This window comes from Caloenas nicobarica, chromosome 9 (assembly GCF_036013445.1).
Source record: "Caloenas nicobarica isolate bCalNic1 chromosome 9, bCalNic1.hap1, whole genome shotgun sequence".
NCBI classification, from domain to species: Eukaryota; Metazoa; Chordata; class Aves; order Columbiformes; family Columbidae; genus Caloenas; species Caloenas nicobarica.
The window spans coordinates 23678434-23696985 of NC_088253.1; the positions used below are offsets into that span (position 1 = coordinate 23678434).

The 18552-nt window shown below is 61.5% G+C and overlaps 1 protein-coding gene across 1 annotated transcript in view; it reads left to right on the forward strand.

Moving 5' to 3' along the window:
* WWP2 (WW domain containing E3 ubiquitin protein ligase 2) overlaps positions 1 to 18484 on the forward strand; it is a 38880-nt gene extending 20396 nt beyond the window's left edge. The window contains exons 9-24 of the mRNA XM_065640627.1: positions 3547 to 3636; positions 5439 to 5613; positions 8711 to 8765; positions 10445 to 10526; positions 11133 to 11261; positions 11527 to 11605; positions 11722 to 11793; positions 11882 to 11970; positions 13111 to 13270; positions 14258 to 14391; positions 14514 to 14654; positions 15188 to 15308; positions 15596 to 15700; positions 16203 to 16299; positions 17122 to 17194; positions 17435 to 18484. Of these exons, the coding sequence (XP_065496699.1) occupies positions 3547 to 3636; positions 5439 to 5613; positions 8711 to 8765; positions 10445 to 10526; positions 11133 to 11261; positions 11527 to 11605; positions 11722 to 11793; positions 11882 to 11970; positions 13111 to 13270; positions 14258 to 14391; positions 14514 to 14654; positions 15188 to 15308; positions 15596 to 15700; positions 16203 to 16299; positions 17122 to 17194; positions 17435 to 17534 (1702 nt within the window). The 3' untranslated portion in view covers positions 17535 to 18484. The remainder of the gene's footprint in view (positions 1 to 3546; positions 3637 to 5438; positions 5614 to 8710; positions 8766 to 10444; positions 10527 to 11132; positions 11262 to 11526; positions 11606 to 11721; positions 11794 to 11881; positions 11971 to 13110; positions 13271 to 14257; positions 14392 to 14513; positions 14655 to 15187; positions 15309 to 15595; positions 15701 to 16202; positions 16300 to 17121; positions 17195 to 17434) is intronic.
* Positions 18485 to 18552: the final 68 nt, after the last annotated feature.

The following is an 18552-nucleotide window of genomic DNA, read 5'->3' on the forward strand; positions in this document are numbered from 1 at the left end:
GGGGGTTTCCGAGGGGACCGATAGCCAAAGCGGGGAGGGCATGAGAGCTGCTGGCTCCTGCATCTGGTTCCTATCAGTGATGATGCTGCACAGGGACAGACGGTCGTTAGCGCACTGTGCACAGGCGCTGTCTCGCCCGCACAAAGAGGTGCATTATGCCGCCTGGCAGAGGCGTGGGCTGCGGTTTCTTGCATAAGGAGGGCGTTTTGTTTGGACTGTGGGACTGCCTCAGTGCTGCTGCTTCGCCCCGTCCGTGCCTCGCTGGATCCGCTGCCATCGCAGCCTGGGGAGCAGCCGCAGAGCAGTGAGTGGGGCTGACGTGTCGTGCGTGCGGCAGCGGCACGCGTGGGTGAGCTCCCACCACCAGCCCTCGCCAAACCGCCGATCTGGTGGCCGTGTGGCAGCAGGCATGGGAGAGGAACGCTGGCGGGACTTGGGGTCCCCAGAGGAAGAGCCCATTGTCACACGTGTCCCTGAGCTGTCCCTTGCTGGATGGTAAATGGGATGCAGGGGCTCGGCGAGGCTGTGAGGAGCAGGGCGAGGGGCGGAGCACGGGTGGGTTGTCCCCAGTGCCTCTGTCTTTCCGGCCATTGCCACGCGTCAGCAACAATAACAATTCATCACAGCTTGCGGTTTAACGTGGTTCAGTGTTCACAGGGCGAGGCATCCCTGTGCAAATTTACTTTTTGGATCAGAAGCGAGCTGCTGACCTGCGGAGCACGTGAGCTTGTCATGTTTGTGTAGGGTGTGAGATGGGGACCGAGGACATCGGTCAGTCACTGCCACTGCTCTCCCCGTCCTGCAGGGCTCTTTGCAGTCACAAGGGCTCCCAGAGGAGTATCTGAGGGATACAAAAACCTCTGCCCTGGAGGAGTCCTTGTTGTGGGATTTCTGGTCTCTGCAACCACAGAAATGGTATCTGGGAGCTTGAGAGCCCCTTGTGATAAGGGACTTCCAAGTCCTCAGAGCCACGTTGGTCAGAGAACCTGTTGTTAATGAGTCTGGAGGATCTGTCCCCTCCGGTAACAGCTGCTGGCACCTCTGGTTGTGTGCACGAGGCTGAGGCCCCGTTCAGGTCTGAAGCACCGCGCGTCGGGGGGACAGAGCGGGGGGAATCTGGCTGGGTTGTTCTCACTGTACGCGAGCGGTGCTGCAGCTGCTGGATCTGCCCGATGGAGGCTGGTACATACAGCTGACTTCACAAGGATGAGGCTTAAAGGCTTTTCGTGGGATGCTGACTCCTGCGAAGTCTCATGAGCGGAGTCGTGCCTTGGAGTTTTGTTTGCGAGTAGTGTTCCTGAGCCTTGTGCTGGGTCTGTAGCTGGTGGTGACGGTGATGCCCAGCTGGGCAGGGGCTTCCCAAAGCTCTGCCCGCGGTGGGCAGCTCCAGCCCCCAGCACTTCCACAGCCCTGCCTTCCCCTGGAGGTGCCAGAGGACCTTCTGCTGTCATCTCATGGGGTGGACATGCTTGTGTCTTCAAGAAATCCCAACTGTGCTGATTTTCTCTTTAGAGATTTCAATCTTTTTTAGCTGTCCTGGAGCTTTCATGCTCATGAAGCAGCAAGTTCATTGTTAGTGAACAGGCAACTTCAGGCATTTTCCCTCTGACAATGCCCAACGCTGCCCGGGGTAGCCCAGGGAAGGGCTGACTGTGGGCTGGGGACACAGGGCTGTCCTGGTGCCAGAGCAGCACGGTCCCTCCTTTGGGCAGCGTTACGCTTGGCAGCCCCTCACTGCCAAAGGTGTACGGGCACAGCGAGTCCTGCCTTGGGCTCGTGCCATCAGAGAGAACCCCTGGTGTCCCCAGAGCTGTTCTGGGGATGAGAAAGGTCCCATGCTGCTGCTGTTCCCTGGTCTCTGCAGACGCCTTCAGCTGACAGTGCTTTTGAGAAGCACACAGAGCGAAGCCAGCAGCTCTGATTTGGGTTAGACAATCTCTCAGCTAAATCCTGAGCCTGGCATTCACGTTTCCCTCCTGCTTTTGGGGAACTGGCTCTTCTCTCAGAGTTCAAGGTTGCTTCTGCCCAGGGCAGGGGTTCTCCAGCCGCTGGACCATCGGAGTCCCCAGCTGACATCATGCTGCCAGGGCTTGGAAACACGGTGGCAGCTCTCCCCATTTCTGCCTTACCACCTTTTGAGAGCGGTGTCGAGGCTGTGGTCACTGTTTGGTGGCTTCATCTTCCCCTGGAGAGGTTTGTGGATGAGCAGGGACCGTGCGAGCCTGGGCGATGAGGCATTAGTGCTTAGAGCATCTCCATCACAAGCGCTGCTTGCTTGCTGAAAGCCTGATTTGTTCCCTTGCTGTCACAATGCAAGCTGGCATATTAATTTCCTAGAGCTTTTTGTGATGATTGAGGCTGAAGATTGGATTGGGAGGGGAGCTGTGGGAGCAGAAGTGTGGCAGAACACTTTATCCATCAGCAGCTGCTGGCTCGCCTCTCTCTGCTGCAGAATGAAAGTGGACAGGGAAGTGCGATGCTCCACGGAGCTTTTACCTTCGCCAGGGCAATCACTTTCATGGATGAATGAAGGCAAAGGACGGTTTTCAGTGTAGCTGTGCAAAGCCAGGCGTCCCTGTCGCACCGGCTGCCCTCAGGGGCCAGCTCCAAACCCCGTGCCTGTGGCCACGCGATGTTTTTAGCCTTATCTGTCAGCAGCGAGCAGGAGGGCTGCCAGGGAGAAAATTCAGCCCCGGCCCAAGCTCAGAGGCTCCCCTTGAAAGATATATTAAGACAAACCAAACAAAAACTACATCAAAAACTCACAGGGCAAAAAGCTGACCCTATGTGAAATCTTACTCCAGCTCTCCTACTTTCTGGAGGAAATGAGGAATTTATGCTCCGAATTACGCCTGTTCTCAGACAGCAGACTGCTGCAGCACCGCTCCAATAGCCTTGATCTAGCCAGCCAAAATGCCATGCAGACCTGCTCTCATTCTTGATTTTAAACCAAGGTTAGAACACTGTAGCTAGGCAGTGCGAGGAGGTAGGCTTGCTAATCCACCAGATGCAGCTCTCTGGACATTCTTGGTAATAAGGTGATTATTAATTATTTGCAGCTCGTTGCTCTGCAGGGGCAGCTGGGCTGCACAGCTGCAGGCCGAGCCTGCGGGCACACACGCTTACAGCTTTCCTGGGAGGCTGTTGGGCACGATTTAAAGCAAAGGTCCCTGTGAAGTCCTGCCTGTTGCACGCCTCAAGCACTCGCTGCCCTGTGGGTGCCAGGGCTGCTGGATCTACGGGGCTTGTTCCAGCTGAGACCCTTCGCTTCACCCTTGTGTTTGGGGAGAGGACAGGCACCGTCTCGTCAGCCTCAGCGTTCCTCCATGTGGCCTCTCCCCGGGGTGCTGCTCTCTCCCCGGGGTGCTGCTCTCTCCCCGGGGTGCTGCTCTCCCCAGCTGCCCCAGCGTGGTGGGTTTGGGTGCCCGGGGAGCCCTGCAGCAGGGACACACTGTTGGTTTGGTAGCTCCACCTTGGCCAGGGTTCAGTCTTTGTGCAAGTGTCAACTGTCTCATGATTTTTTTGTTGTTGTTGTTTTTCTTGCAGGTGGGAACAGCGAGAGCTGCCTAATGGTAGAGTCTACTATGTAGACCATAACAACAAGACCACCACGTGGGAGAGACCTCTTCCTCCAGGGTAAGGGGCTCTGGGGCAGCTGGCGTCTCACATACTGAGCTAACTTGTTGTGTCAGGTGCGCGGGAGTCGGCACAGAAGGGGAGAAGTGGATTGGTTGTAGGAAGGTCTTTTCTTTCCTAAAAAGAAGTGGGGTGAGATGACCAAGTGTTCACTGGCCTGAAAGCACACCCTGTATCCTCAGAAAGGTCTTTTCATCATTTGTAAAAAGGAAAAAGCTTTCCAGTCTGTTGCATTTTCACCTCTGTTAGATGATTATTTGTTTAAACAGTCCATGGGAGTCACTGAACACTTGACCAGCAGTGCAGCCGTGTGCGGGCAGGGCAGAGGAGTGGCCCTTCGGGATGGGGTGCCAGCAAAGTCCCCCCAGGACCAGAGACGTGGGCCTCATGTCACCTGGAAAACAGATGCTCGTAGATGAGAAGTGAGCTGTCGGTGAGCAGAACCAGGCGTGCTCAGCGTGCCCCAGGCCTGGACCCTGGGACTCTCTCGGGGAGGCTCTTGTGTTCTCAGCCCCGTTGGGGGCTGCTTGTGATTGAGAAGATGCTGCTGCTCAGCTCCACGAGCCCTGCAGGGAGCATTCTGCAAAGCTCATGTCCATGGGCCATGCTTTACTTTGCAGGAGCAAATGATCTGGTCACACAAGCCATAAGCAACCCTGGGTGCCACGTGCTTTCCAGAAACTTGTTGAATTCTCACCTCTTTGTGCTCCTAAAAGCAGAGAACTCGACACAGACAAATCGTCGTTGTTCTTTAGGCTGAGTTTGTTGGGGGCTGGGATGACTGGAGTGAGCTTTAACCACCAGCACAGTGCATGAAACACCAGCCTCTCCAGTTTCCCTCCACAGGAGCCTCCAGGTCCCTGTGGGCACCTCTGCCTGCAGTTAAGCTGTGATCTCTGCAGCCGCTTTCTAATCCTACAACAGCGTGCAGTCTGTCTGGTGTGAAAGGAGGGAGGCTGTTAGCTGGGAAGGCAGGTTTGGGAGCACCCCAGGTGTGCTCCTGCCCTCCCGCGCAGGTCTCCAGCCCTGTTAGAGGTCAGCTGTCTGGAGGGAAGCTTACAGCATCCTGGCGTGAACTCTGCTGGTGTCCAGGCACCCCATCCAGGCCTCATGTGCCCTTGCAGGAGCTGCTGCAGGTCTTGCTAGGCTTTTGTATTTCCTTCTGGTGGATCCTAGTCTGAAAGAGCCCCCTCAGCTGCGAAACTGGTGGTTATGCTGGAGCTGGGAATAGAGCCCTCGTGTTAAAGGGTGTCTTAGTCTTGTGAGAGGAGCCAGAGAGAAAGTGTCTCAAGTCAGGCTGTAGTGTTGGAGTGACATGAAAAATCACGGTCTTCAGAGCTGAGCCCTTGGCCCTGGCAGCTCTCAGCTCTTCCCCCTCGGAGGACTATGAGCTGCTTTTCTCACCCACGTTTCCGAGAGGCAGAACTCAGCCACAAATCTTCTCCTGAGCCGCTGCGTGGGGAGCAGGAGGGGAGCGCGGCAGCTGGGGAAAGGGCTCACACCCAGTGCTCCTCACAGCTGGGCTTCCAACGCATTCTGGGGCAGCAGCTGGATGTTCTCAAGCTGCTGCTGCGTGTCTATGGCCCCAGGGACGGCCCTCAGATGAGGGCAATGGGAGGTTCCTCAGTGTGGGACCATGGGTCGTGCCTTCTGCTGTGCCTCCCGACCTCTCCGGGGCTTCTCTCTGCTGTCTTCACATCAGTGTTAGTGTTGAGGTGCCACACGGCAGCTGGAGGCACCTGCCAGCAGGACCCGCCAGCTGTCTGGGGACAGACAGTGACATCTTCCTTGGGTGTTTCCAGGTGGGAGAAGCGCGTGGATCCTCGAGGCAGGTACTACTACGTGGACCACAACACCCGGACCACCACGTGGCAGCGCCCCACGGCTGAGTACGTCAGGAACTATGAGCAGTGGCAGTCCCAGCGGAACCAGCTCCAAGGAGCCATGCAGCAGTTCAGCCAAAGATTCCTTTACCAGGTGAGAGCCGGGGCTGCGGTGGTGGGGGTCTCCCCCTGTTCTCCTGCCAGTCCCACCTGCGAGACCCCAAGTGTGGGGAGGTGCTCGCTGGGCTGTGTGGAGTCTGTCAGCTCCGCACTCAGACAGGAGAGCCCATCAGCTCCTCTGCTGCGTGCCAAGAACCCCGTGGGAGTAACTTTCTTTTTATAAAACAGCCTGCACGGCCCTGAAGGATGGTGGGAGGTGTCCTCAACAGCCTGTCCCTGGTGTCCCTTCAGTGCCAGCGTGGCTAGGCACATGCTTTCTCCCTTAGCCAGGCCTTGCAGCTGGCCTGCGAGGCTGGCAGGATTTGCTCGTGCTGTCGGAGCCGGGCAGACACTACAGGAGCTGTGGGAGCCTGGTCTGTAGCAGGAGGGGCAGCTCGTGAGGCCAAGCTCATCCCTCCCCAAGTCTCCATTGGGCTGAGGACAGCGGGTTGGGTCCTGGGTGGCATTAGGAGCTGCAGGCCCAGGGTTTGAGGGGTGGCACAGTGAGGGCTGCAAGAGCTGGGACACCAGAGAGCACAGGGAACGAGCACTGCTGGGCTCAGCGAGTGTCCTCCTGCTTCCCCCGCTTCTTCCCTTTGTTCCCGGTTTGGGCTGAGCAGCTGCATTTCCTCGCCCAGGGGATGATCTCTCAACAGCCCGGCGGAGCAATAGCTCCTGGGCAGAGACACCCTTGTCCTGGTCTTGCCGTCACTGCTGGAGCCGGGACCTGGCTCCCGGAAAGCACCTTCTGATGGCTGGTGAGCATCCGCTGGTAACCAGGCCCATGCTGGCAGCCGCTGTGCTGCGGGGTGAGCAGCGCTGGGGAAGCGGCCAGGCTGGTGCGTTCCTGCCTCCCGGAGCAGCGATGTCCTGCTGCTCTCTGCCAACAGCCCGCTGGGAGCCTCACAGGGCTGTGCCACGGTGTAAAACATGGCTCTTGGCAGCAGGCGGGGGTCTGGTGGGGCAGGTGCAGAGCGAAGGTGGGCAGAGCGGGGTGACCAGCTCCGCATCGCCCTTTAGCTCCTCTCAGGGAGAGCTGGACGGCTGACGGGTCCCAGCAGTGCTGCGAGCGTGGGTGCAAGCCCTGTGCTGCAGCGGGGACCTCGGGTGGGAGGGGGTGCAGAGTCTGCCCCCCAGTGCTGCTCTGCATGGGACACAACTGGGGCTGCTCGCGGGGGTGTGGGGAGCTGCCATGCCCCTCTCCCCCCACCTCTCCCCAGACAGCTCAGAGCCCTTCCAGGCCTGGCAGCAGCAGCGGGACCCTCACGGCTCTGCCGCTGTCCTGAGCAGGCGGCTGCGGAGCGGTGCAGGGGGGGCTCCCCCCGAGACCATACCGGGCTGCGGGCCTGTTGCCCGCTCGTGTCCCCGCCAGCGCCGGCCTTGGAGTCGCTCCAGCCCTGTGCAGCTCACCCTGGCCGGGCTCCGTGGAGCGCAAAGGGAGGGACTCGAGCTCCAAATTTAGCCTGATGAAACGATTGTACTTTTTGTTTGGAGCTCTCCGCTGCCAGCGGCGATGGCTCCTGCTCTGCCTCCTTCCCGCGGGGACTTTCTACTTTGCCGAGCCCTCCAGCTCCAGCACCCAGCTCCCTCCTCGCGGGGACAGGCCGGTGGGAGGCGATGAGCAGCACTGCAGCCCCAGGTGCCAGCAGAGACCGCTCTGTCCCTGCAGTGTCCCGGCACCCAGGGGTCCCGCTGGCCTGAGAGGCCAGGCTGTTCGCGGGGCCGTTGGAGCTGTAGAGGGCTGGCTCCCCCCAGCTCTGCCCTGGGCTCTTGTGTCTCTGCCCTGTTAGTTCAATTCGTTATTTTTAGGTCACAGGGAGGTGGTGCCTTGGGATGTGACTTGACTGTGTCTGTCTGGGCAGGGAGGGAGCAGAGGCTGCCCCCAAAGCCACGGCTGCCAGGGCAGTGCCGCCTGCTCCCCGTCCTGGTGTGGGGGGTCGGGTACCAGAGATGAAGCTCGAAGAGGCACAGACCGTGCCAGCCGGGTCCCTGATGTGCCCCAGGACATCCCTGGAGTGCTGGGCTGTCATGGGGCACCCTGAATGCTGGTGGGGGGCCCTGGCACCACAAATAGTGGCCATGCCTGGGCCTGGGGCTTCCCCCCAGCCCTGGGCGGGAAGGACGGGATGGGCTGCGGGTGGCGTTGCCTGAGCCCAGGCTGCGATCCCCAGCCCAGCGTGGGGGGCTGGGACACTGCTGGGACTGGGACATCGGTGGGACTGGGATGCCAGCAGGGCTGGGACGCTGGCTGCTCTCCAGCAGCCGGGTTTCAGGAGGTGCACTCAAAATGCCTTTTTGGTAACTGCATTTTGTATTTACCCACTGAAAGCACTCGCAGGCCTCCTTCTCCCCTGAACCCCCGACTGTGGGGCTGTGCCCCATCCCTGGGGACCTCAGCAGAGCCGGGGACAGGGGCTCAGCACAGGGGCAGTGGGGCCCCTCCGTCCCGCTCCCCTGGCCGTGGGGCAGCCCCGGTTCAGGCTGGCCGATGGCCGCGGCTCTGCCCACCCCGGGGCTGAAGAAAGGTGCTTTGTGCGGCGGCCCCCCAACCTGCTGGGGGGTGGCGGGCGCGGGGCCGCCCGTCTGGGCGGATGAATGCGGCCTCAGTGCGGCCCCCCGCGCCCCGCGGCCCGGAGGAGGGGGCCGCCGCCAGGAAGCACTGGGCGTGGACAGGGCTTGTGGGAATGATTTCATTGGAAAGGCCTGCGATATTTTTTCCCCTCTGGTGTGTGGTTCTTGGAGGAGGCTGGAGGTGTATCTGGTGGGGACGGCCGGCGGGAGCCGAGCAGCCGCGCACATCTGGACCTGCCGTCCCGTCCCGCACGGCCCCTGCCCCGCCGCCCCCTTGGCTGCCCCAGCCTCTGTTTAGTTTGTGCTTTTTTTTTTTCCTTTTTGTTTTTGCCTTTTTTTTTTTTTTTTTTTTTTTTTTTAACCCCCTTGAGTGTGCAAGTGTTTTTTTAGTTCTCTGGAGCTGCGGGCCAAGGGGAGGCGAGTGGGAGCAGGGGCTGCACAGCTCACCTCCATGTTCCGCTCTTCCCAGGCGTCCCTGCCCTGGTTTTATTTTGTGCTTTCGCCCTCTCTGTTGTCTCTAGTCGTCTGGCGCCCCATCTGACAATGATCCTCTTGGTCCCCTTCCTCCTGGCTGGGGTAAGTACTGAGCAGCCTCACCTGCCCACCACTGTGCTCGCTGGGGACACTCCCCTGTCACCCGTCCCGCGGGGGGGACGGTGCTGTCAGAGGCTCCTTCGCCCCCATCCCTGGTGTTACTGGGAGTGGTGGCTGGGGAGCCAGTGATCCCCATGCTCTGCTGCATGCAGGGCTGAGTCTGCCTGTGATTAGCACGATCTCTGATTTGAAATCCAGCTTTTTTTCCTTTTTTTCCCCTTTTCCTGGAGGAGTTCCCAGTCTCTCTCAGCTACTGAATGCAGAAGTGCTTGTGGTTGTTCTTTTGGACGGGGGAGAGGTGGACGAGGGGATCCAACTCCTCGCTCTCCCTAGATCCCTCCTCTGCTGAGCAGAGACCCGTCCTGCTGCCGTGCGTGTCCTCGGGATGCTCTGCCCCGCTCTCCAGTGGGACTGTCCTGTCCCCATGGCCCAAGCGTCAGGTGCTGGGACATTTTGAAAGGTCCTTGTGCCACCCCAGGGCACAGAGCACCCCCCTCCATGGCAGAGCATCCCTGGAAAGCACAGGCTGGGGTGCTGGTGGGAGCGGAGGGGCTGTGCTGTGCCGAGCAGGGAGGGCGGGAGGGGCGTTAGAACCGTGGGGAGCGCGGTGCAGGACAGAGGGGGCCCGGGCTGGTGAGGGGGTGTCCCAAGGGCTGGGTCTTGATGGAGACGGGGCTGGAGCTTTTTCTATGCCACACTGGGTGGCCTGGCCACCTCCTGCAGCAGCGAGGAGAGGGGGCCCGTCCCCAGTGTCTGCTGGGCAGACTGGGGGAGGCACAGCTCTGCACGGGGCTGAGCACCCTGGGGTGGGGGTCCCCGGGATGGATGGGGTCCCAGTCATCGCGTGCGGGGTCTGCCAGAGCCGTGACGTGGGTGCAGTGTGGGGGCGGCGGTGGCCGGGTGACAGGGCCGCGTGCGTGCAGGGCGTCCCTCCCGGCATGGAGCGGCGTGCGGGGCGTGACGCGGGCACGTGGAGGGAGGAGGTGTGGGGCGCCTGGGGAGGCAGAGCAGCGCTGGCAGATGTGCAGCAGTGATGAGGGAGGTGTGTGGGGTGGGGGCTGGCGAGCGGGGGAGTGGGTGCAGGATCAGCACTGGGCCAGGGCATGTGGGGCTCAGCCACAGCTGGGGGGCACTTGCTCTGCCGAGCATGCAAATAGTGTCAGGACAGGGGTGTCTGCGGTAGCGTATGGCGCACACGGGGTGTGGGATGGGGGGACCGTGTGCTAGGGGGCTCCTATGCAGCAAGCGTTCGAGGCTGTGGGTACAGAGGGGCCGAGCAGCAGTGCTGGGGGGTGGAGTGCATGTTTCGTGTCTGCGTGCAGCAGAAGCGGTGCGGGTGTGTGTGAGCTGTGTGCCCGCAGCAGGGCCATGCAGGAGTGGGGATGCGTTTGGGAAACTCCTGGCACCTGCCTGGCAGCGTGGTGACAGGGCTGTCCCCTGCTGTGGCACCTCCCCGCACGCTGGCCGTGGGGGCACTGGGGGAACCGGCCTTCCCGCAGCCATGGCAGCTTGTGCACGCAGGAGCAATGTCGGGGTTTTCTCCTGCCCTTTCCAGGGAGCTGGGGAGGTGGGACGGGGGAGCTGCCAAATTTCTCCTGTGCTGGGCAGGGCAGGGCTGGCCTGGGTGCTCCAGCTAATGCTTCCTCTCGCCTTTCTCGTAGAGAAGAGACAGGACAATGGGCGAGTGTATTACGTGAACCACAACACGCGGACCACCCAGTGGGAAGACCCTCGCACGCAGGGGTAGGCAGCCCATGGAAGAGCAGGGAGAATGCTCGTGGTGTCAGGAGGTCCATGCGATGGGCTGAGGGCTGCCTGTGCCGGGGCACCAAGCGGGCTGCGGCACCGGGGAGCCAAAGCACCGAGAGCTGCAGGCAGGTCTGGAGCCCAGGAGGGTTGGATGCTGCAGGCCTGGGCATCGCCGGGCAACACTGGCTTGTGGGAGCTGCGGATGGAGAGGAGGTGATGGAGAAGACTGCAGGGCATCTGGGTAGACAGAGGTGTTTGCTTCTTGCCCTGTCGCCTTCCTGCAGGGCTCTGCTCGGGCTCCCAAGAGCTCTGGGCTGTTCTCCAGAGCCTGGCCCAGCTCTGCGCTGCGGCCGTCTCTCCCGCAGATGGAGAGTAAAGCTGTCACCATGGCCAGTCCTGGCCGTGGCCAAGAGCGCAGCCTAAGCAAGGCTCCTGTCTTGGAGTGCAGGCAGGCGCTCGCTAATCCCACCCCACGAATCCCTCCTTTTGCCTGGCATGGAGCTGCAAATGGAAGGTGGTCCCCAAGGGCAGCGGTTTGGAGCTGCAGTTCGGGGTGAGATGCCCGAGGTGCCAGCCCAGTGACCCCCTCCTTGTTGGCAGGATGATCCAGGAGCCGCCGCTGCCGCCCGGCTGGGAGATGAAGTACACGAACGAGGGCGTGCGCTACTTCGTGGACCACAACACTCGCACCACCACCTTCAAGGACCCGCGCCCTGGATTTGAGTCTGGGTGAGCGTTTTTGGGCCAGGCGCCTTGCTCTGCATCTGAGCGGTGCACCAGGAGCTGGACCTGAGCTGTTGGCAGCTCTTGCCTTCCCGTGGTCGTGACATGGGGTGAGGGAAGCGGGTCAGCTTTGTTGCAAGGACATGGAGCGGTGGGTTTAGGGCCCACATTTGGCTCTTCCTCCTCCCTGGCGGGCGATGGGGCTGCGGGGCCGGGCCGCTTGTGCCAGGGCAGGCAGGATGCTGGACCAAGGGCTCTGCTGCTTTTGCAGGAGCAAGCAGGGCGGCTCCCCAGGAGCGTATGACCGGAGCTTTCGCTGGAAGTACCACCAGTTCCGCTTCCTCTGCCACGTGAGTAGAGCAGCCACAGGGCTCGGCAGCGTGGGGCTGACCCCGTGGGCAGGCACAGGTGAGAAAAGCCGCTGTTCCTGCCTGCACAAAACCTCCTGTCTCTGCCTTGCTCGTAGTCGAACGCGTTGCCCAGCCACGTGAAGATCAGCGTTTCCCGACAGACGCTCTTTGAGGACTCGTTTCAGCAGGTGAGCAGGTGCCGGGGCTGCAGAGCCCAGGGCGGTGTGGAGCCCCTTGCACCAGCCCATGGTAACACCTCCCCTTCCTTCTCCCCAGATCATGAACATGAAGCCATATGACCTGCGGCGCCGCCTGTACATTATCATGCGAGGGGAGGAGGGCCTGGACTACGGCGGCATCGCCAGGTGAGCGCCGGTGTGCCGGGCCACAGGGCCATCCCTGCCCGCAGTGCAAATCCACCCGGGCAGCGCAGGCCAGGGAGCCTGTGTGAGCTGCACCAGGGTCCTGGCCCTTCTGCAGCACCTGCTCGGGTGGAGGAGCCCAAAGTGCTCAAATAGGAAACTCTGTGAATTTTCGGAGCGGTGGAACACCCTGACAGCATGGCACCAGCCTGTCCCTGGCACCGAGGGGGCTGGGGGACCCAGCTGGGGCTCTCCTGCCGCCCCTGGGCTGTGGGTCGATGGGTCGAGCGGCCTTTTCTCCCCACAGCCACCTTGGCAGCCAGCAGGCCCTGGTGTATCCAGAGCAGCCAGTGTTTGCTGGGGCAGATGTGGTGATATGTGGTTGCTGCAGCCCCCACTGCCTGCCCAAGGATGGTGGTACCACAGAGCATGGGCTGTGTCTCGGCTGGAGGGGGGTCCTGTGGCCCCAGGAGCCCCCCAGCTCGCCCAAGGTGTCTGCGTTGCTGCTGGTAACGCTTCCTCCACCCACCGCCGTGCCGGCATTTGTGCTGCCGCGCTCTCACCCACTCCCCTTCGTGGTGCTGCTGCCCCGGCTCTGGTGCAGTCTCCTGCTCGCTGCCTCTCTCCGTGTCCTGCCAGTGGTTTTACCCTATGGTAGGTTACGTCATGCTGTTCTACCACAGGGTAGAACCACGGACGGGATGCTGGGGCTGCCTCTGCAGCTGAGGACTCCATCTCCTGCGCGGCTGGGGCAGCAAAGCCAGGACAGTGCCTGTCCCACTGCTTGGAGCTCAGTGGGGCTTCTGGGGTCTTGGGGTGGGTGTGCACAACAGCGTGTGTGTTGTCCGGGTGTGCACAACAGCGTGTGTGTCTGTGTACGACTGAGCCACTTGGTGCTTGCCAGAATCCCTGGTGCTCCGAGCAGGGCCTCCGGCAAATCAGGGTGTTTCTTGCTGGTGCCTCCAGCAGCCCCCGCAGCACCCCTGGGTGCAGCACACCCGCACCCAGTCCCACCAGGACCCGGCACTTGCACTGACACCCCGAGGAGACGGGCACCTGGTTTGTGCGGGGTGTGTGTGGGGACACAGGGCTGTCCCCTCCCCGCACAGCCCCCTGGTCACCGCTGCCCTCCTGTCGCCCCAGGGAGTGGTTCTTCCTCCTGTCGCACGAGGTGCTGAACCCCATGTACTGCCTCTTCGAGTACGCCGGCAAGAACAACTACTGCCTGCAGATCAACCCGGCCTCCTCCATCAACCCCGACCACCTCACCTACTTCCGCTTCATCGGCCGCTTCATCGCCATGGTGAGCGCCTGGGGAGAGGGGCCGGGGAGGGGACGGGACACAAGACCCTTGGTTTGTGTCCCTGCCGTGGGGTGGGGGCTTTGCAGGGCATGGGGACGGTCAGGGGGCGAGGGGCAGCTCCGCACGCCGGGGCTGTGCTCGGCTCGTCCCTGTCACCGTCCTGCTCCGCTGACCCAGGTGAGGGCTGTGGCACACGGGCTGTCCGTGCTGCGGGTGCTGCGCTGTGAATCCAGCGAGCGGCTGTGGGGCTGGAGGGACCTGGTTTCCCAGGGGCTGTGTGGCGGGGACGGCTCCAGGTCTTTGGCTGCCACCCCAGGTGCTGTCGGGGCTGCAGCTCTGGGACTATTTTTAGCCCCAGCAGTGTGAGATTTTCCAGCTGCCCAAGCCCCAGGGCGGCTCCTCCCGTTTGTCTTGCGTTCTCCAAGGCCAACGTGCCGCAGGTCACCCGACCCTGGGCTGCCAGCGGGGCTGCCAGGGGCTCCCCGAGCCTGGGGAAGGGTCCCTGGCCCGTGGCCCTGCGAGGTGTGTGGGGAGGCGGCTGCTCTGCTCCCTGCTCTGTCCTGCCCTGCGCGTTGCAGGATACCAATAAAACCCCAGACTATTACTCACCGCTGGGCCGTTCTAGACAAGCGTCTGCGTTATTTTTGGCTGCCTTTGCCTTGGGGCTCCTGGAAGCCAGGGATTCAGGGAAGCCGCAGCACAGCTCTGTTTAAACAAGTGCTCTTAATAGAGCAGTGAGGGGCGAAGGAGACGGTGGAATTTGCGGTGGGGAGCGGAAAGGGGCTGCGAGCACCCCCACCCTGGGCAGCGTGTCGGGGAAGCCCGCTCCTCCACACCGCCTTTGCCAGCCGGGAGCGAGCACGGCAGGTCAGGGACCCCAGGAGCGATTCCCTTTGTCCCCATGGCCACCCCACAGGCGAGGCACCATCTCATCCCATGGGTCTGTCCCGGGGTCCCCTGTGACCTGATGTCACCTCCCGGCCACAGGCTCTGTATCACGGCAAGTTCATCGACACCGGTTTCACGCTGCCCTTCTACAAGCGGATGCTGAACAAGCGGCCCACGCTGAAGGACCTGGAATCCATCGACCCCGAGTTTTACAACTCTATCGTCTGGACCAAGTGAGTCCTCGCGACACCCCCCAGCCCCAGGGCTACCCTGCTGCGGGGACAGCACTCCCCCCACAGCCCCACACCACTGCCGGTGCCTCGGTCAGAAATGCCATCCCCATGTCCTCCCGCAGGGAGAACAGCCTGGAGGAGTGCGGCCTGGAGCTGTACTTCATCCAGGACATGGAGATCCTGGGCAAGGTGACCACCCACGAGCTGAAGGAGGGCGGCGAGAGCATCCGGGTGACGGAGGAGAACAAGGAGGAGTACATCATGTGAGTCACCGTCCCGATGCCCGTGCCGGGCGCCTGCCCACGCCGGTGCGGGCAGTTCTGGGGTGGGAACACGGGCCTTGGGACGTGGCCGCTTCCCTGGGCTACGTGGCCTGTGACAAGTCTGGGTTGGCGCGGGCGGCCGAGCTTGCTGCGGTCTGGCGTGCTGCTGGCTGGGCAGCTGCCAGGACTTTCAGGAAAGAGGAGAGGGGAGAGAGGGTGAGACTCCTCTCCCTGTCCCGTGGCTGCTCACCCAGCCTGTGCCCCGCTAGGGGAGCTGGGGGTCCAGGGCCAACTTCTCCTGCTGACGGCCGCTCTGACCAGGGGCCGTGGTTTGCAGCCTTGACCTGCTGCTGGTGTGTGCTTGGGGCTGTCTGTGCTCACGGGTTCAGGGGCGGAGAGAGAAACACGCTAGTGGGAATTGCAGGGAGCCCCTGTCCCCTTCCCCATGCGCCCCTGTGGCTCCCAGGGCCCTCCCTGCCAGTGGGAGGGCTGGGGGGGTCGCTGGCTGCCGGCCGACCCCGTCTGCTCCCCAGGCTGCTGACGGACTGGCGGTTCACGCGGGGCGTGGAGGAGCAGACCAAGGCTTTCCTGGACGGCTTCAACGAGGTGGTGCCGCTGGAGTGGCTGCGCTACTTCGACGAGAAGGAGCTGGAGGTGAGCTGGCGCCTTGGCTGGCAGGGGGGAGCGGAGATGCCGGTGCTTCCCTCTGGCTGCCCCGGGAACGGCACACGGTGACGGCAGAGTGCACAGGCTCTGCTTGCACCCTCCAGCCCTCGGCTACACTGGTTGGGTCCATTAGCAAGAAAATGTCAGAGGTGACACCTCCCAGTCCCAGGGCCGGAGCCTGTGCCTGGTGAAGCCCGGCACTGGAGGGGTCAGTGCTGCAAAACGTGGGCGCAGGGCCTTGTTTCTGTTCCCTGCTGACTGTCCCCTGTCCCCAGCTGATGCTGTGCGGCATGCAGGAGATCGACATGAACGACTGGCAGAAGAATACCATCTACCGGCACTACACCAAGAACAGCAAACAGATCCAGTGGTTCTGGCAGGTCAGTCCCAGCGCCGGCAGCGCCTCTGTCCCGCTCCCCACGCTGGGATTGTCCCCTGCCTGTGGCGTGGGGCTGGCAGGGCCGGCGTGGGACAGGCGGCCTCGCAGGCTGTCAGGAGGAACGAAATACAACCGCAAGCCCGCGTTCAGCAAGAAGCATTTGGCTGTGGCTGACGGTGGCCCTGGGGCTGCTGTGGCCAGCAGGCAGCGCTCGATGGTCAGCGCGCTTCTCGCAATGGCTGCTGCTCTGGGCAGGACGACAGGGGTGGCATGTGACAGAGCCGCGCCAGTTCAGGGGTGCTGCTCTGTGCTGGCCGGGAGGGAAGGGGTCAGCAATGGCTCTGAAGGAGCGCGAGGCTGAGCAGAGCCGCTCCCGCAGGCCCTGGGGGGTGCGCCTGTCCCTGAGGACGCGGGGTGGGGGCGAGAGCTGAACCGCGGGCCCCACGCTGCCCTGCGTGGCTGCGGGCGACGGGGATCCCACTCCTGCCGCGTTCTTGTTGTAGGTGGTTAAAGAGATGGACAACGAGAAGAGGATCCGGCTGTTGCAGTTTGTGACGGGGACGTGCCGCCTGCCCGTCGGGGGCTTTGCGGAGCTCATCGGTGCGTGTTCCGGGGGGGCAGCGGCATTGCAGGGGCTGCGGCCGGGGCTGCCTGTCCGTGGCTCCATCACAGTGCGGGGCAGCACGCAAGCAGGGAAGCAGCTGAGGTGGCTGAGCACAGCAATATAATCTGGTGGCGTGCTGTACCCAGAGAAATTCCTCAGCCATGAAGTGTGCAGCCACAGTTAACTTTGTCAGTGCAGTTTGTGATCTCATTTTGAATGAGATTTGATTTTTGATTTAATTTTGATTTTTGTGCGATGATACCCCTTTTCCAGAAAACCACAGTGTGGCATAATTCTCCTCTCATCCTTTAATTTGCTACTTTTTGGGGCCTGTACCAGCTTTTCCCTTACTTTCCTGGAACCAGTGTTGAGCTAACCAGCTAACATAGCCCACTCGTTTATTCTTGCTGGCATATTAGCTCTTTTCTACCCCCTGGAACCTCTCCAGCATTCACAATTTGTTAAAAATTGACCTCAGTGGCTCAGACTTCCTGAGCCAGGTCCTTCAAAACGCTCAGGTGGACCCGCTCCATCCTTGGGGTCTACGGATAAATATATTTTAGCACTTGCTGTTTAACCATCCTGCTTAGAAGCCACACTGTGTTTTCTGTGCTGTAAAAATGCTTCTCAGCTTTCTCTGTTCTTGTTTTTTGTTCCCCACCTCTGCAAAGTGAGTGCTGCTACGGATTTCTGCCCCAATGTGTCTCTGGGATCATGGGGGGTGTGACGGTGTGATCTGCTGGCGCACGGCATGTTGGAGTGTTTTCTTTTTCACCTCCTGGTCACGTAATGAAATTTGCTGTGCTCATAATTAACAGGCAGCAATGGGCCCCAGAAGTTCTGTATTGATAAAGTTGGCAAAGAGACGTGGCTGCCTCGGAGCCATACGTGGTAAGTCATTTCTCTGTGGCCCCTCTCAGAGCACACGGGGACAACTGCTGGCAGCCTCTGCAGGTGCACGGGGCCCCAGGCGCCCTCCGTCCCCTCCACCCGCGCTCCCGTGGGACGTGGCTGCTGTTCCCGGCCGGGCGTCTCACCGCAGCTGCCGTGCGTGGCTGAGGCCGGGGAGACCCTGCCAAGGAGGGAGAGTTGGGTTTGCAGCACAATTCACAGCCTCTGCTGTCTCTCCAGCTTTAACCGCCTGGATCTCCCTCCCTACAAGAGCTACGAACAGCTGAAGGAGAAGCTGCTTTATGCCATTGAGGAGACGGAAGGATTTGGACAGGAGTGATGGAGCTTTGGTGCTTTCCCAGGCCGTGAGGTCCTGCCTGCCGGCACTGAGCCCTCTCCACGGGACGGTGCGCAGGCGGCTGCGGACGCTGTTGCTCTTGTTCTGCGCGAGACCTGCGCTAATGTAGCCCCGGGGGAAATGGGTCTGCGTTTCCCTCCCCAAGCAAATCTGAGGTGTGCTGGGGAGGTGGATGCAGGAGCCTGGCTTCGTGCGCTCACGAGGGGCGCGGGCTGGCACAGAGGGGATGGGGCGAAGCACGCGGTGCACCGAGGCTCCCTGGTCCCCCTGCACACACACTTAAAGGAGCTCTTGGCTCAGCACAGGCTATTTTTCCCTGTAGTGTTTTCTGCCTTTTCGTGGCATTTTAATACGCAGAGGTGAGGAGGAAAATTGGCTCTTGAACCACCTCTCAGGTCCCATCTGTGGCCTGTCCTGCACCCAGCAAGGGTGACGAGGAAGCCCAGTTGCTACTGCTGGGGCCAACGCATCCCACAAGCTGGACCCAGGGCCTGGCCAAGCGTGTCCCCTGCATTTTGATTTGCAAGTGTGTGGCCCCTGTGATGATGTATTTAATACTTAAGTGGTTGCCAGAGCTGGTGCTCTGCAGCAGCCTTGGGGGCTCTGGCCATGTTTGGGGCACATCTGGCCTTTGCTGGGTTTGTGGGTTCAGCCCAAACTCCCCGTTTCCTCTGTCACTGGCTGCACTGGTGGCTGGAGCGGCCAGAGCTGTGGGTGAGGGCAGGATCAAGCTCCTCGCCGGGCTGCCACCTCCTTTGCTGTCCCTGCAGCGCGCGGGACAGATGGACCCGCGCGAGCGCTGCTGTACAGAGCTGTACAGAGAGGGACTGTGGGTGCGAGATGCTGCCATCGCTTTCGACTGGTACCCGGATCGTTTTGTACTGCACCGTCCTGCCTCAGCGACGCCGACTTCTTGTGCAATAAACGATAAGCAGCTGCCGAGGTGTGTGTCCCTGTTGGTGTGTGTCCCTGTTGGTGTGTCACACGGGGGGGACAGCCC